This window comes from Centroberyx affinis, unplaced genomic scaffold (genome assembly GCF_046629955.1).
Source record: "Centroberyx affinis isolate AG114_WGS23_722 - 3 ecotype Tasmania unplaced genomic scaffold, CSIRO-AGI_Caff_v1 ptg001669l_1, whole genome shotgun sequence".
NCBI lineage: Eukaryota > Metazoa > Chordata > Actinopteri > Beryciformes > Berycidae > Centroberyx > Centroberyx affinis.
Window position 1 is genome coordinate 180,296 of NW_027280093.1, and position 17,844 is coordinate 198,139.

The 17,844-nt window shown below is 40.1% G+C and overlaps 1 protein-coding gene across 1 annotated transcript; it reads right to left on the reverse strand.

The window, feature by feature from the left end:
* Window positions 1-269: 269 nt before the first annotated feature.
* On the reverse strand, window positions 270-17,770 carry sympk (symplekin). The gene is made up of 27 exons (XM_071528393.1): window positions 17,634-17,770; window positions 17,214-17,353; window positions 16,236-16,301; window positions 15,911-15,964; window positions 15,633-15,706; window positions 15,380-15,506; window positions 14,536-14,785; window positions 13,939-14,109; window positions 13,019-13,258; window positions 12,155-12,306; window positions 11,903-12,053; window positions 11,072-11,291; window positions 10,371-10,521; window positions 9,235-9,470; window positions 8,761-8,842; window positions 8,558-8,671; window positions 8,287-8,434; window positions 7,285-7,445; window positions 6,485-6,593; window positions 5,980-6,080; window positions 5,453-5,543; window positions 4,823-4,924; window positions 4,195-4,382; window positions 3,328-3,504; window positions 1,809-1,898; window positions 926-1,105; window positions 270-678 (listed from the first exon to the last, which is right to left on the reverse strand). The coding sequence occupies exons 2-27, from the start codon at window positions 17,280-17,282 to the stop codon at window positions 508-510; spliced, it is 3,675 nt and encodes a 1,224-aa protein (XP_071384494.1). The 5' UTR covers window positions 17,283-17,353; window positions 17,634-17,770; the 3' UTR covers window positions 270-507.
* Window positions 17,771-17,844: the final 74 nt, after the last annotated feature.

Here is a 17,844-nt window from a genome sequence, read left to right on the forward strand (position 1 = left end):
TCAAAAATCATGATAACTTATGCCAAAGAAACAAAGACCATCTGTATAAGCACAGAGTAAGCACAAACAGTGGTCGCAAGTCAAAGCTCAGGAGACTTCAACTTCAAAGATGCATCACCTGGTGGAAGGAGCACAAAATCTGGGCGCTCTAAGCAATGGAAACCATAAAACTTTTATCTGGACATTTTCTGTAAAACTTTCTGACATGCTAATCACAGGCTTACAGAGATCTGAGGAGCAGTGGAATTAAAGAATGAAAGAGAATTAAAAGAGACAATTTAGTTGTGTTTAGTTTATTGATTTGCAAACTCATAATGACATGAAGGCGTATGGAATGCTTTCATACACAATTTTACCTTCCTTTTTTTGTGTCCAAAATACATTAACCTTATATTTTCTACAAATACAAAAACAACACAGAGCAATTTGCTTGACAAGAACATTTTCAGGGTGTTTGCAGAGGATATAACTGTTCATTTGTTTTGAGTGCATCTGTCTTGAGCAGGTTCATTCTGTGTTTTCACTGCCGCTGCCGGCCTCGAGGTCGGTGACGCCGTCTTCAGGAACGTCTTTCTCCGGTTCCCTGAGGTCTGCAGGTTCAGGGTGAGACGCTTCCATCGGTTCCTCGGCTGGTTCTGCTTGAGGCGACGGGGTCTCCTCCGCTCTCGCCGACTCCACCTGAGCAGAATCACGAGTGAGTGTGATTGTAGTGATTTTGTGATCCTGTCTAGCTCAGCGGATAGAGCATTGCACTAACACTGTCAGATATTTAGAAGTTTGCATGCATATTGATAAGGTATGGATTCACAGTACACTAGGGCTGGGCGATATTTTTGAAATCATAAGGACTTTTTTCGATCGATATATATCTCACAATATGGCTTACGTATAAAAAGGCCTGAGGACAAACGCAGCTTAGTGTTACCTGTGTAATAGTGTGAACAGTTTCCTCCTGTCTGACTGGTTCTGGTTCTTCTTGCTCCATGGGTTCCTCCTCGTCTTTCGGACCGGCTGGTTGTTCCTGGACTGGCGGCTCTGGATCCTTCAGCACTGCAGGAGGAGCTTCTGCTGCAACAGGGGCAGCTGGAGGGGGGATCGGTTCAATCTGTAGGATAAAGGAAAAGAGGACAGAACAACAAATAATGAGTGAAGGGATGGTTGTTGTATGTTCATAGCCAATCCCACAAGCAATTATACAACATATAACTTGTGTAACACTCATTTACACAAACAATTCAATGTATTTACAATTATGCAGAGAAGCCAATTAAAATTGTTTTAATCGGTTGCTCCTATTTTCTCATTTCGTAAAGCACTTTTGAGCTTCATATTGAATGAATTGTGCTATATAAATAAAATTTGATTTGATTTAAAATTAGAGATACTAATGTCACTAATAGAACATGTTTACTCATTAATTAGTAGGAATAACAAAGAATGAAAAAAAGTCAAAGTATGCAAGTTCTTGCCAGGAAATGTTTGTGTGAGGCTTAATGAAGCAGAAATCTATGATCAGGGTTCCCACACCATATTTGGACAGCAAATTCGTGGATTTTTCAATGACTTTCAATGTATTGTTTGGTGGAATTCAAGGACTCCAAATGGTCGTGATTAGGGTAAGACATGATCAGAACTATACTCAGAGCCTCATGATGAAAACCTTCATGTTAAATCTGGAAAGTGTTGATCCAAAGAGCCATACTGATACATTTGGAAGCTATTTTTGAATAAAAATCAAGTACTTTCAAGGCCTTTTCTCAAATCCACAAACTGTCAAGGATTTTCAAGGCCTGTGTGATGTCGATTACCTCTCTCTCCACAACGGGCTCTGCGGGCTTCGGCTCCTGTTTTTTATTGGCTTCCAGGACTGACATGATGGAGGCGGGGATGTGGGCTTGCTGTAACAAAGAAAAGAAGAGGCGGATTTTAAATAAGAGAATTACAAGAGAAACAACAGATTTTAGTTTGAACTGCAAAAGAGAAAACCAGGAAAACTAACACAGACTAACAGCGCTTTATAAACAAGAAGATTAGATTCTTTACAGTCCCACAGATCATTTGTGGCAATGACAAAAACTTACAGTAACATTAGGATTTCTGAGTTGCTAGTTAATGTCAACAACTACAACGTTAGCAAACATATCTTATAGGATATTACATACATGGAAATGTGCCATATACAGTGGTCCATATAAACCAACAGATGAAGAACCCAGAAGTACATTCTCCCGTTGTGTGACGTTTAACAAAACTCATTTGCATACAAAAGAGGATTATGGGAGTTTATAGTTTAAGTTAGATTTTCACAACAATACAACTTTTACTCTCTTTTAAAATAGATACTGCTCAATAAAGAACAGAGTGCCACTCTTTCTGCTTTCTGATTCTGGCTCTTGAAGGCTGTGATAAAAATGGAATATGTTGCTATGTGGTAACCAGGGGGTAAATTGGCGATCTTTCTTACTTTCCACTGTTTTTGTTCTCCATGTACACTATGTACACTACGTTGAAGAAAACAGGTACTGCAGATGCGTCAGTAAAAGTTGTATGAAAGCCATAACAACCTCGAGGGCTTCTTTACCGCACTTCTTCCATGTAACGCTGAGGATTGATTTTAAAATTCTTTTACTTGTTTACAAGGCCCTAAATGGTTTAGCACCTTCATATCTCTATGACTGCTTATCTGAGTATGTTCCAAACCGTTCCCTTAGGTCGTCTAGTGCTGGCTTGCTAAATGTCCCAAGAATGAATTACAAAAAGTATGGTGAAGCAGCTTTCTGTTCTTATGCACCAAAGGTTTGGAACAAACTCCCATTACAAATAAGACAAGCAACTTCTGTTGATAGTTTTAAGAAACAGCTCAAAACCCATTTTTATGATCTTGCTTTTAATTAATTCCATCTTTTTATTTTAACACCACTGTTATTAATTCATACTTCTTTTATTTCTTATACTTGTTTTATATTTCTTATACTTGTTTTATGCTTTTTATATCTAGGACTGTTCTTTATTATTTTCACTTTATTTTATACTTGTACTTGTTTTATGCTTTTTATTCTAGGATTGTTCTTTATTATTTTTAATTTATTTTATTATTATACCTGTTTTATGCTTTTTATATCTTAAGATTGTTTTATTGTTTCTCTTGTAAAGCACTTTGAGCTGCATTTTATGATATGAAAGGTGCTATATAAATAAAGTTTATTATTATTATATTATTATTATTATACCCATAATGTCAGGTATTACTGCTGTACTTGATGATCCATGAGGCCTATACTTGTATATATATACTTGTGCAGGAGATCACGTGGAAACGGCTCGTACCTGATGAGGTGTGAAGGAGTGGACGTGGTGCAGAAGAGGCTCTCTCATCTCTGGGCAGCGTTCGAACACGCTGGTCAGCTGGGCGGGCGGCAGCTGCAGCAGCACGCTGAACGACTGCGGCTTCGTTCTCTGGCAGCACTTCACAAAGCCCTCCCACACCTTGGGATACTTCCACACCTGCAGGAGAAAATAAGGACCGGTGTTATCCACCAAGACTGGGTTATCACTGTTCTGTAGTCTAACAAAGGAAAATGATCCTAAACGTCACTGATTATCCCAGAAAACTAGGTACGAAGGTTCGTACACTTTTGTGCTAATCATATTCCATGACTTCCCAACACTATACCTGATCGATATCCATTAGCATCTTCGTTCAGATGTTAGCGTTTTTTTGTTGCCGAATTACTGATTTGAAGTTACCAGGCCTTGTCTTGGAAAGCAACAACTATTACTTAGGACTTACGTAATTCTTTCTTGTTTTGTGTCTTGTGTACTTGTTTTAATGTATTTTATGAGAATGATTGCTTTTATTTAAATGTTAAAGCACTTTGTAAACCGTTTTAAAAAGTGCTTTATAAATGAAGGTGTTTATTATTAGCTTTATAATTAGTATTAACAGTAATAGTATTCATAAATTTGTGCATTTTTTTAATTCTTTCAAAGGTAATCTATCTACCAAGAGCAATTTGACAGGTCGAAAATGAGATTCTGAAAAAAAAATTCATAACATTTTTTCAAAATTTTGAAGATATGGATAATTTCCCACAACATTTCCAGGTGTGGAAAAAACAATCAAAATTCCATGACTAATCCAGGACGTCAATGCCTGTAGGAACTATGAATGTCTGTCTGGATTTGGATGCCGACCTGCTTGACGATGAGGCGGGACAGGATGTTCATGACGAAGCCGCCCAGGCGGGGATACATGGTGAGCGACTGGATGACGGTTCTCATCAGCAGCATGGGGAGCGGACTCTGCTCCATCAGCTGCTGCATCACCACCGCCAGCACCTCCGATGTGTAAACGTTCTTCTCCCCGAAGCACAGGTTGGTAGCTGCAGCGCAGAGACAGGGAGAGAATTTGAACGTCAGCTCAGGTACATGTAGAAAAGGCCTGTGCCGATATGAAAACTTCATTAGTACGATTATCTTGGTCAAAATTATCTCGATATACAATATTATCCCAATATTTATTAATAAGATGAAAACTGAAAACCTTAAAAACAGTACTGTAATATGCTTTAATTACTTAGAAAAATAATTTATCATATCAATCACAAGACATTTCTGTTTTTTAAACACATTTTAATGTAAGACAAAAAAAAAAAAAAGGATATACCACAAAAAAGGTTGCCGAGAGCACAAGGTTACAGCCACGACTCTACTGTTTCTAGCTTTGACAAATCATTGATGTTCAGAAAGGCTGCCTAAGAGCAAAAATAAGGAATATACATTCTGTTTTAGGGTGGCTTTGGGCTTGAAGAGGAATACTAACCTTTTATGATAGACTTCATGTCACATTTGGTTGAGTCTATGTTGTGTAAGGCAATGAGCAGCTCTCCTGGGGTGAGAGGCGACACTGATGAACTTCCCTCACCTGAAAGAAACACACAACAATGCAAATACATGAGAGGTCTAAACTGACCAAAAATCCAGTGAATTAAATAATAATGATGTTAAGCCATTTCTCATTTTGCTGGTGGCCCCTTAGGACCACTTGAGGTCTCTAGACTGCACTAAAGGCTTTATAGACACAGGTTTCCACAATGACAAAAGGTAAACAGTCATATAATAAATGTTGACTAGTTGAATAACAGTGGGAAATAAGAATGATCATATATATGATCAAAATAGTGAATATATATGATCAAAATAGTGAATTTGTATCACAAGTTTCTTATTCCCCAGTGTTAGCTCTTAATGTATTTATTATGCAACTCATATCCAATGACAAATGTCTTCTCAGATTGGGGTCCCTAAGAGAAAATTTTAATCAAAAGTGGGTATGTGGTCAGATGTCTGTTTGGAAGTCCTTAATGTAAAAGAAAACAATAACATTGAGGAAACCCTCTTGTGTCAAAAGCACACCTGACATCCAACAGTGGAAGATATGACTGTGTCTTACTGTGCTGAGTGCCCAAGAGACGGTTGAACACTTCCTTCACTACAATCGGATTGAGTTTTATCAGCTTGGGCAGAGCCAGGATGACTTCTTTCTGTAGAAGAAGAAAGAAGAACAAAGGGTCAGGTATGACACATTACAACAGTGAGTGTGGTTTCATGTACAACAGTAACCTGTTAATCTTCAGGTGAACTATATACCCCATTTTTCATAATGAGAGCTTTTGATAAAGCTCTCATTATGATTATGAAACATGAATACGATAGCTGGGATACACCAATAGTCGAGATACTGCCTTGTTGGGTTTTCTGTTGAATTTTTCCATCTGCATAAGCTTTGTTTGTGATATTCAGAATATTCTGTGTATTCATGTAAAGTGTGATACTTGTGGTACAAAGGCAGTATCTTAATCAACATAAGATCTTAACGGGGATACAGAGAGTACCGTCTCCATGTAAATGCTCTAAATGCAAAATTAAGCACAATCTATTACCTTTATTAGACTATTGAGGCGAGTTTCTGATCATTACCTTTTCCAGGCCGTTTATGACAGGGATTAGGAAACGAACATCCGGCACTCGTTTGTGGTAAAGGTCTCGCACTCTCTCCACCAGCTCTGGAGAAGGAGGCACTGAAGAGGAGAAGAGAGGAAAACACTCTTTTCATCTCGGTGTCTTCTATAGTACAGTACAGAAGTGAATCAATTCAAGAAGTAGTTTTCTTCAAAATTCAATAACTGGAAATCTCCTATATACATATTATAGAGAATGAGAGCACTATCATTACTATGTATGTGAACTGCAGTTCAAATTTGAAAATACTCATTCACTGTGGCAATTATTTTATTTATGCACTGGTTGACTACAATACACTTTTGTGTATTATACTATTGTATGTGTTATTGTTTTTATGGATTTTGTATGTGGGGGAAGCCAAAGGCAAATTTCTACTATGGTGGACAATAAAGTCAAATCTAATCTTACTGTACAGACCAAAATTACAGACATGCCATATTTATTTATTTATTTATTTTACCTTTATCTGTCAGAATGTGCAGGCAGCGAGTGACAAGAGTCTCTGCTCCTTTAGGGCAGTTTTCAACCAGGAGCAGCAGGTCAGGAGAGTTCATCCCCATTCCACGGATCTAAAATAGTGGTGACAGATTTAATGAATGCTGAGTGACGATCAAACATACAAGCATCTACACACAGTTTAATATAGAACACCACTACATTTAAGAATCTGTATATGTTATTCCTATCTTGTAAGTGTCCATTCAATATTTTGTGAACATGAACAATTCTCCCACAAACCCAGAAACCAGAGATTTAAAAATTCTGATGATATTACAGGTTTGAGTCTGAGGGTGCGAACCTTCAGTTCATTTTCCTCTCGGTAAGATCACATGAAGATGATGAGCATCAGTCCAGACTGCAGTTTGCCCTCAGTTCATTTTGTTATGCTAGGATTTCCATGCATGCATAACTGCTGGCTATCAGATGTCCACATTCGTCTCCTTATCCCTTATCCTTATTTTTGGTGCCTCCTGAGTTTGAATGGCATTGTTCTCACCTGCACAAATGAACCGAACTATAGGAGTAAAACACTCCAGAGTTTAATAAATAATAAACTGCTCCAAACATGCTTAGTGTGAAATCACCCATAGTTCTCTGGTTTGTTCCTAGTTGTTTTAGGGGAGTTTTTCCATGTTCACAAACAAACAATGTTTTAGACCATACGAATAACAAACTATGACTTCTTAAACTGAGGAACAAATATTGAGGGGAACTCCCGACAAAGAGAGGATGATATGCTGATAGTGAAGAATGACTTACAGGCTGCTCTATCACTCGAAGCACGCTGCGTTTGATGTCAGCGATGGCCTCGGTGTAGACAGAGGCCAGTTCATGGACCAGCCGGTGGTTCAGAGGCAGGAGGGAGAGGTAGAGGAACAGACACTGTCGCACCGTCTCCTCAGTCCAGGGAGCCGCCACCTCTGTGCCAACAAACAGCACAAACACACAACAACTCAGGGTCAGAGAAATGGACTTATAACTGGGAGGCTGCCAGTTTGAATCCTTGGACTGGTTGGGAAAATCTGTGCAGGGAAAGTGAATGAGAACTGGCCTCCCCTCCCTCAACAACTACCAGCGTTTCCCACAGAAAACATGTTAGTCAAAGTAGGAGCTGACTGACCTGAATACCTAAATAATGTGCACACTGCACGTTTTCTATGTGGCATTTCTGTTTAATATACAAGAGGAAATAAACTTGATTAGTTTTGAATTGCATTTGAAAAGTAAAATTGGTGTCAGTTTACTTGTTTGCTAAAGAAATACAGCAGTAAATGCAGAGAGGAAGGCAGCGCAAAAAATGGGAAGGAAATTATTTGAGGAAGGAAACAGGTTGCTAGCTGACTTACTTTCTAATGGACCAAAATACCAACGTTTTGGACAGGGCATGCTGATATTATGCCTTTAACATTGGCTGAAGTTGCAACAATTATTTGCACAATGTGACGTTGCGGTTGAACCCTGTGTTCAACATGGCTCTGGTCTCAATGAAAATCAACTCAAATATTGGAGTTTTCAATATTTTTTTAGGGTTTTACAGTCAAGGTGGGGTGTGCAAGTAATGTGTAAATGTGAGTGTGTAGCAGGTTGTTGCTGAAAATATACACACTTGCTAAGCAAAACCTTCACTGGATAAATAAAAGGTAAAACACATGATAGAAAGTGCATAAGTGACAGATACTAGTACTTCTGGGTGCTTTGTTTGGGGATTTTAGGTAAGTGGGAAAAAAAGTAATTTTATTGCCATCCACACATAAGCCGAACCTGTGTCTTTGTCGGCCCCGAAGAGCAGAGACGGAGGGTTGGGATGGACCAGAAGCTGCATGTAGTTCAGCGCAAACTTCTCGATGTAGTCTCTGAGCTGGTCCTTCTCGTACATGCGCTTCAGAAAAGCCAAGGCAGTGGTGCGCACCTGAAAATAAAAAACACGTGTGAAAAATATGAGAATCTAGAAAATCACTTCAGCAAACTGTGATTGTGCGTATTGCACATACGATAGATACGCTGAGAGATATGGATAATCAATATTCATCACCTTCTCCTTTTCATGTGAGCTGAGGTCCAGAAGCACATGGAGATACTGAAACTGCCTTGAGGGACGTTTGACGATGAGCTCCTTAAGAGTCGTCATGCCCAAATACACCCGAGACTGAAACGCAGGTTAGAACATTAAAGTCGAGTCAAGCAGGTGTTACGACCAAGCGCTATTCAAGACGCAATTTGATCCTGTTTGTTTACCTCGTCCTCACAGTAACGCCGTATTACTTCCAGCGCTGATTCTGTTATTATGGGAGCCTCCAGTACCAGCTTTGTGAAAAGCCTGGAAGAGATGGGAAGTTAAAACAAAACAGCACTCAGCACTCAGATTTATACAACATGTCATTCCTGTGGCTTGTTACTTCTACGGCCAGTCAAGTCCATATCTTTGAATATGAAAAACTTAAAAAGCAGGGCCAAGGCCGAGAGGTTGAAATTCAAGCTTGGAGTCTGTATTACAGGGTTTGTTTGGCAGTACAGAAAACACTTGTTATATATATGTTATATATGTTATACTTACTTATTTTAAGTTGATAATGCGTACTAATGCTACAATACTATAAGCACTTTTCCAGTTTTCAGTCATAATAAAACACATTTCAATCCTTTCTGCTCATTGTCTACTCATAAACCTTAAGAACGTGAGGTAAAGGGAACGTAAAGGAAAACCCTCACCCGTCCCTCTGCTCCGGCTTCTCCTGCAGGCCGGACAGCAGCGTGTAGAGACAGTGGTCGTAGCTGTCCAGCAGCCCGGTGGGCAGCTGGCTGAGGTAGGTGTTGTACTCTTGGTAGAGGAGAGAAAACGCCAGGTCGCTCCTGGTCCTGATGTCCTCCAGGATGAACTCCAGCACGTCCTCCTTCATCATCCCCTCGAACTGCGTCACCAGCCGGGACAGGAGCTTCACTCTGACCTGCAGCACAGGTTCACTGCGGTTAACTTATCCTTATGGAACAGGCACTTGGTTTGAGCATGCACGCTTTTTATAGCTCCGTTTTGAAATGTGTTACACAAATAAAGGTTATTATGAGTAGTAGTAGAAGTATTATTTAACTGCGTTCATAGTTCATGCCCTGATGAAGACTGTATAGTTGCTAGTGTAGTGTAGGTGTAGCCCATATATTAAAGGCTTTTTAACCTTTTCAACAAAGAAGTGTGCCTTGGAATATTCTTTTGGAGAGGTCAGCCTTCTTAACCACAAACAATGAGCTTCATTCCCTCTTTTGCCTGTTATTATTTAACTATCTCCAGTATAACTGAACTTCAAGTGCTATTCAGAGTCATTTTAAGGCAACAAAAGCTCATTATAAGCACAATGAGACCTTGATTTAAACACTGTGCAGTAACTCTACATTTAGAGAGAACAAAAATGTATAGGCGCCACAAACACATACTAAGTCAATGGAAGGAGGCAAACACAGTGCGATGGATGCAACTTTGCAACTTCTAAGCACCAACTGAGGCGAAGAGGCGATCACTTGTGTTGAAATTTTTCAACTAGAGTGAGAAATTCACATGATGCAGTAAAGCAAAAGCCAATCAGCTTCAAGCAGAACTCTATCCAGGTGCCAGTGAATTTCTCCCTCTACCAAATATTTACAGCAGGGAAAATTTCCATTTAGTATTTGTGACTTATGTCATAGGGTATTATAATGAGGGTAATATTTCTGATGCAGTTCTTATGCGAGAAGAGTGCATTTGCGTTTCTTACATGCATTAAATCCATGTAAGATGCCTCCCAGTGCTCTTCTGAGTCAAGTATTACGCCATCTTGGATTTCAGTGAGATATGTGTCATGGCTTGGTTTACTTACATGGGACATGCCGCTCTGTGCAATCGCCTTTTCTGAATGCAGGATGCGTTTGACTGACAAGGAGGTTAACTTCTCAATCTGGGTGTCCGATAAAGGCTGGACGACATCTGACAAACGAAACACTTTTTTTCTCCCGCTTGCCCCTGCCATTCTGGAAGAGAAAGAAAACAAACAAGGTAATAAATGGGGTTTAGACCAAAGTGGGGAAAGAACAAAACAAACAACAATTATTGGGTTGCTTTTGCTTTGGCCTTTTGCACACAGCGTAGGCACAGACCCAACATACTGCAATAATAAAGATATTAAATGTAGAGTGCATCTTCTTATATTTCTTCTATCCTCTCTTATTTATGCCAAACAAGCCACTGTTGTTGCATCTGTAAACATAAAACGCATCGCTTCCTGTGCAGCGGAGGGTGTTTCCCGGCAAAGAAGGACCCTCTCATAGGTGTCGAGAACAGCAAATGTAAAAGCGTTCATGAACTGGTCATAGGTTTAATCACTATTGTATAGTATCAATCAGCAATAGAGGCATTTATTTATATAAAAAACTTAAAGTTATTACTTTAGTTCAATGTTGTGAAAATTAACATCTAGCTAGCAACAAGATGCTCCTATATGTGATAAACACAAATCCTTGGGCACCGTTGCCGCTCTGAGCTGCCCAAAAGTCGCCCTGTGTGTCAGAGCCTTGAACTCACTTGGTTGGTGCAGAAGGAAGGATGGGTTCAGGAAGCCTCTTGACGAGCGGAGCCTCGGCGGCCTGAACCTTCTCTGCGTAACCTCCCACCACAGAGATCGCCTGGCCCAGCATCACGGCTGGCACTTTGCGCTTGATGAGCAGATCTTTGGCGACAGAGTCGTCATCGTTGCCTTCCTCTTTGCCGGCGTCTTCTTCTCGAGCTCGGCACTGCTCGAGTCCTAAGAGAGGAAGAATATGTTTTTAGTTGACAGAAATAGAACATTTCTATTTGCTGTGAATACAAAAAATGTGGCAAAAATCACGCATGCTGTACAAAATTTTCAAGCCTTCGAGTTAGGGCTGGGTAATATATCAATATTATATCGATATCGTGATATGAGACTAGATATCATCTTAGATTTTAGATACGTGTTGTCTTTTCATGGTTTTAAAGGCTGCATTACAGTAAAGTGATGTAATTTTGAACTTACCAGACTGTTCTAGCTGTTCTATTATTTGCCTTTACCCACTTAGTCATTATATCCACATTACTGATGATTATTTATCAAAAATCTCATTGTGTAAATATTTTGTGAAAGCACCAATAGTCATCCCTACAATATTGTCGCAATATTGATATCGAGGTATTTGGTCAAAAATATTGTGATATTTGATTTTGTCCATATCGCCCAGCCCTACTTACAACTGAACATTTAGCCCACTTCGTAGAAAATAACGAGATATATATCGTGTATCGCCATTCAGCCTAAAAATACAGAGATATGATTTTTGGTCCATATTGCCCAGCCCTACTTCGAGTTGTAGACGCTCACGTGTTTCTGTTACTGACCTGGACCAATCCCAGCTGCCGTCATCTGTGTGGCCATCAGCCGAGCCAAATGTTTAATTTGGGCATCGGTGCCTGCCGACTCGACTGGTGTGTACGTGGCCTGGAAGGAGGCTGGCATGACGTCCGGCAGATACACCATGCTGATCAGCACCTAAACGATGAGAGAACAACAGAGACGTGAGCTGAACGGTCGTACTGTTGGGGTCAAAGCGAGAGATTTGTCCCAAAAAAAAAACATCCGCTGCAGCTCACCAGGTTGGCCACGTTCTCGGGGCTGAGCAGCGGGTGCAGGAACTCAGCTGTGAGGTCGATCGCTGACTGAGCCACCGGCACAGTGGAGGGCTTAGAGACTGAAAGCGGGGCCGGCTCCTCTTTGTCTTCGTCATCCTCCATCAGGGTCGGCTCTGCACACAGAGACACGAATACAGTTGGTGGTCTTGGTTGTTTACTGTATGCAACTGCAGGTCTTACGGCATTGGGACTTAAAAATGTGGCTCATTGGGTTCCTACTTGTTCCAGACCTTAATTTCTTGATTTCATTTGAAGATTTTGGTGTTCAGTATGATTTATACTGATTGACCCTAATGACTATGCCATATTGCTTCTATAGATAAAGACTATTCTTCACAGCAAGAAATATTAGAGTATAGAAGATGGGTTTAAAACCAGAAAATGTGTAGCTGTATGTGTATCAGAACAGTACGGGAATATTTTTCCCTATTTTTTTTCCACTTTTTTTGTGAATTTTCTTCTTATCTTACGTAGTTACTGAAAAAGAAATATAATCCCACACACTGTCTACACTTGCATGGTGCTTTATTACAATAATGATATACAATAATTGGTAATAAAGCACTATGCAAGTGTAGACAGTGTGGAGGATTTATTTTTCAGTAACTGCCTCTGTCCTATGCATCTGTCACTTAAAGACTTTTAGGTGTGCTAAAGTTCCTTTTTTCTTTTCTTATCTGATGTAAAAATGTATCAAAACCTGGAAATTACCAAATTTTGTTTCCATTTGTGTCCATGCTTTCCAGATCTGTGTATGAACCCTGGTCTCCCGGTCTAATGACTACAAACAATAAGTCAATATGTCTGCGATATCACCATACTAACCCATCTTGATCTTCTTGCCCTCTGTGTACTGTTCGTGGCGCGGTCTCTTGCGCTGCTCGCGTGGCGCCGGTGTGGATCTGGTTATTTCGCTCTGGGGCATTCCCAGGTCCAGCAGCAGAGTGCTGATCTGACCCTGAAACTCCAGGGAGCAGGGATGCTTCAGGACCGCCACCAGGTGCAGCTTCAGGTTCTTCCGCACGCTGCTCACCTGAGACTTGGCCAGAGTCGGTGGCAGGTTTGCTGAATAGAGTAGAGTAGAATAGAATAGAATAGAACTTTATCGTCCCACCAAGGCAGGAACATTGTTTTGGTCTCACCAATTAAAACACAACATCACATCCATGTACATCACATCAATAAAACAAATAAAAACAAATCACATTACATCAATAGAACAAAAAACATCACATCAAAGGTTGAAGTGTGAAATTTTTATTATCACCTCGTGAATTTTTATTAAACAAGTGTTTTCAATTTTTAAAGAATAAGAGACTGAGGGTGGGATACAAACTCATGACTTGGTTTGGATTAAATTTTCAAAATAGATGACTTGACTTTGAGTCAACAGTATACGACTCAAACTGAACTTGGCCATAATAGAGTTGCACTAAAAAAAGATACCAACAAAAGATGTCATTATTTCTTTCTCAGTCACATTAAAGCTACAGCGACTTAACCTGTAACCTCATAGTCATAATGTCATTTCACATCCAAAACAATACGAGTTTGGAGCCAAAACGTGTTGTTGTCCACTTATTTTTTCCACTGTGATCAATGGCAGACTGACACCACAATGGGCTCTCTCTATTTATTTGTATGTTTTCAACACATACTGACTCAAATGGGACTCAAACTGGTTAGAGACTTGACTTTTGAATTTTCACTGAGACCCAAGACAACACTGGCTCAGTCTTACTTACCGTGCAGCGTCTCGTACGCCTGCACCACCTCCGACATGAACATGGGCCTCTGGCGGGCGATGGTGGCCAGAGAGCCCAGCGCTGTGGTCAGGTTGATGCTGGAAATGGCCGGGTGGACCATGAACTTCAGCAGCTTCTCCAGCGCAGCCTTTCCCTCCTCACACAGAACGTCTACGGAGGGCAATTCAGTTCGATTAGATGAGCTCTAATCACAGATGGCGGTACTTCATATGGGAAGCTTCACACTTCACATACACAAATTAAAAAAGTAAGGACTTTTTTCAATATCAATATGTAAAACATCTGCTAAGATATGCAGAATCATATGTTAAATAATCAAACTGATGTTGATCCCATTAACTGCATGGCTAAATAAAGTGTGATAAAACTAAAAATATATTCCCTAATTTGTTTCAGATCTCATTTTGTGAGATTTTAATTAGTTTTATCGTGAATTTAGACAACAGAATTGTGCATCATGATAACTCAACATTATCATTTCCTCACGTTCTGATTCTATTTAAAGACGATAAACTATGATACTGACTTATTGCCCAGCCCTCCTTCAGCTGCTGTAGTGAACATGAACCCAGTTACCGTAGCGGATGTAGGAGTGATCTCTGGGTATTTTGTCCAGGCTGATGTCGCCCTCCTGCCGCTTGGGGATGTCGGAGTCTGACGTCCGCGGCGACAGAGTGATGATGAGCGACTCGGTGAACTTGATGGCGTGAGTGCGCACGCCGTCGTTTTCGGAGTCCAACAAGGCCAGAACGTCGCCTTTCATCTGCGTGACCATATCCCAGCATGCCTCCTGCATCTCTGACACGGCTTTGGAGCGCACCAGCCACTGGCATAAAAGAGACGAATAATCGAGGATAAATAAAATCACATGGTAGCCAGCCGTGCACGAGGTTTGAAAAGACATGTCTATGTTGGGCCATGTTTATATAAAAACGTATTTGACTCTCTTTCTTTGGGATAACGACAGAAATATGTTTTGTGGATGTATCACAAAATAACAGGGGAAACTAATGTAATATTCAAATTTTCTTTATCTTTATTTTTACTATTTTCCACATTTTAGAATAATAGTAAAGACATCAAACACAAATGGAATTATGCAGTGACCAAAAAAGTGTTAAACAAATCAAAACTATCGTATATTTTAGATTCTTTAAAGTAGAATTTCAGAAATTCATACACAGGCATCAACTTCACTATTTATATTTGTCTAAGAAACAAATTTCAAGTATTTAAGCATAAGCCTTTAGATCAAAATGGCTTTAAGAGAATGAAAAACATAGTACATTCAATCAGGTGTGTCCAAACTTTTGACTGGTAGTGTAAGTCACAATTTTGGTTTGGATTTGATCCCGGGTGCAACGCTTGTACTTGAGAGCCTTTCATGAATGAGGCCTGTGGATTTGACCTAGTTCTGTACCTGCAGAGTGACTTTGTACAGCTGAGTGAGCGTGAGGATGGCTTTCTTCACCACGTTAACACTTTCATCCCTCAGCAACATGTTCAGGTTAGCGATCAGTCGGAGAAGCAGCTCGTTGTCCCTTTTACTGGAAAAAAAAAAAACATGACAAATGAAAAGTTTGAGAAACCTGCAAAATGTTTTCTTTCACACACACCTTACATTTACAATCATGCATGATGCTGATGGGAAACACTGCAGTCTGATAACCCACCATGCTTCCTCTATGAAGCCAATGACGAACTTTCTCACTTCCATAGACTTGTCAGTTTGAAAAGCGATCATCTCCTACAAGACAAACAGGGTGGGGTGAAAAAGAGGCTTTATGAAGTAGAATTTTAATATATGAATATGTAAAGATAAAGAAAACAATTGCATATTGGGCTACTTTATATTGAATACTGCTTTGGCCGTATAGCCTCACATTCAAGTGTATTTCAGGCCAGATAAAGATACAGTTAGTATGAGACTGTGGCTCTCATGCTTACTTACATCCAAGAAATTGTCAAGTAGTGAAGGATCCTTGTTGATGATAAGCTCCTGGACCTGAAAATGGCATAAAGTTCAGTCAGTCATTGTTCTCTACCTGCTCAATCCCTTTCATGGTGGCAGGAGGCTGGATCATATCCCAGCATGCATTGGGCTGAAGGCAGGGAAACAGTCCATCACAACGCAAAATAACAAAGTGATGCTTAGAGAACCTTTAGTATTTAGACAAACTCTTAAATGATTTCCCAACTGCTTTTTGTTCACATTTCCTTGTGGATCTCACACAACAGAGTAGGAAAGCCGGACTGGAAGAGAGCAGATTACGAACCTGTTTGAGGACCGTCAGCTTTTCATCTGTGGGGATCAGAGCGGCCTGATTCAGAAGATCCACCACCTGTAAGAGGAAGTCAAAAGACAACATGAGCTACTCCTTAAACTTTTATTTATATAGTAACTACATGAAATTTGAGGCCTGGTTGCCTCCTATCCTAAATCTCCGTGATGTTAATATATTTCACAGGAGAGTAATAGGTCACTGTTATTCCTGCCAGGAATCTTGCTTCTCTGTGGCCGGTTTAGCTACTCAACACAAACACCTTTTTAAAACTGGAGATCGTGCACTTGCAGGGATTAACTGTAAATAACGCATACGATTTTTACGTGCTTTTACTTTTCATCTTCAAAACCGTGTACTGCCCCCTCCATAGTGCACACTGATCTTTTGCAATAAAACAATTTGGCAGGAATAAGAGTAAACTTAACTGTTGATGTGACCAAGTCAACTTTGCTCAAGTCCCAAATCAGTCTCAAGTCTTGAGGTACAATCTCAAGTCTTAATGTGGATTACCAAGTCAAGTCAGAACAAATCAAGAGACCAATATCAATTTAATATCTTAAAGACAACTAAATATCTAGGACTTTTTAACGCAATATGGCTTTAATAGGATAAAAGCTTGGTAAGAGCATCACAAGTTTGATTTCTATGATATTTTGTCAAGACTTTAGAAACTTTTTCAAGTCATCAAAACAGAAGTCAAAGTCAAGTCCCAAGGCACCAGAACCCAAGTCTTCATACACCAAGTCAAGTCTCAGGCAAGTAAAACTGTGACTCGAGTCTCCACCTCTGAATTTAACTGATATTCACTAATGTAATATGTATAATTCTCAAATATCACGCAACACGCAGGTTTATCAATGAAGCAAAGAGTCATTTTTCACAACTGTATTTGGGTCCACGCAGGCATGATGTCACCTCCAGACACCTGCAGTCTGTCTGGAGCTGCCACCTGCCCGGCGGGCCTGTCACCTTTTCACTGGTGGTCATGTCGACGACATGCGGCGCCTCCTCTTCCTCCGGGGAGAAATGTGTTTCCATGCTGCTGCTCGTCCAGGCCCGGCTGCACTACCTGGATAACATGCTCCTCAAACCTCAGGAAACACACGAACCTGGATAAGACATAAACGGTATAAACGCTAGTGTTATAACATTGTGATACATATCGTAACGTTACAATAATTTACCAAGAGGGTAATTATTCATACTGACGTTAGTGTTTATTATCGTGTCTATCGTGTTGCACAGTCAATTATATTAGTTAAAAACTTAAATAACAACTCAATCATCACAATTAAGAAACATGTAGGTCAGCTAACGCATTAGCCAAAAGCTAACAGTAGCGTCCATGACTTTACAAGCCACCGGAGAGTTATGATAGATTTACGATACCTATCGCTAATCAGACTTTTTATTTCGTCGTAACGGAAACCATCAAACGTGGCTGGTGTGACGAAGTTGCAAATCTATCACTTTTCACTTGTTAAATGAGCACAACAACTCTGTTTGCCATGAAGGCAGCCATGTTTAACTAAAGAGCGGTTCCTCTTTTTCTTCTTCTTCGTTGGTGCGCCGCATGATGTGTGAGTATGTGATTGTGTGC

Excerpts from the sequence above, each read along its gene's own strand:
- sympk (XM_071528393.1), bottom strand. The coding sequence starts at position 17,282 with ATGGAAACACATTTCTCCCCGGAGGAAGAGGAGGCGCCGCATGTCGTC. Across the intron at positions 14,786-15,379 it reads TGTACAAAGTCACTCTGCAG|TGGCTGGTGCGCTCCAAAGC; the intron begins GTACAGAACTAG and ends CTTTTATGCCAG. Across the intron at positions 1,106-1,808 it reads AGCCCGTTGTGGAGAGAGAG|ATTGAACCGATCCCCCCTCC; the intron begins GTAATCGACATC and ends TTTATCCTACAG.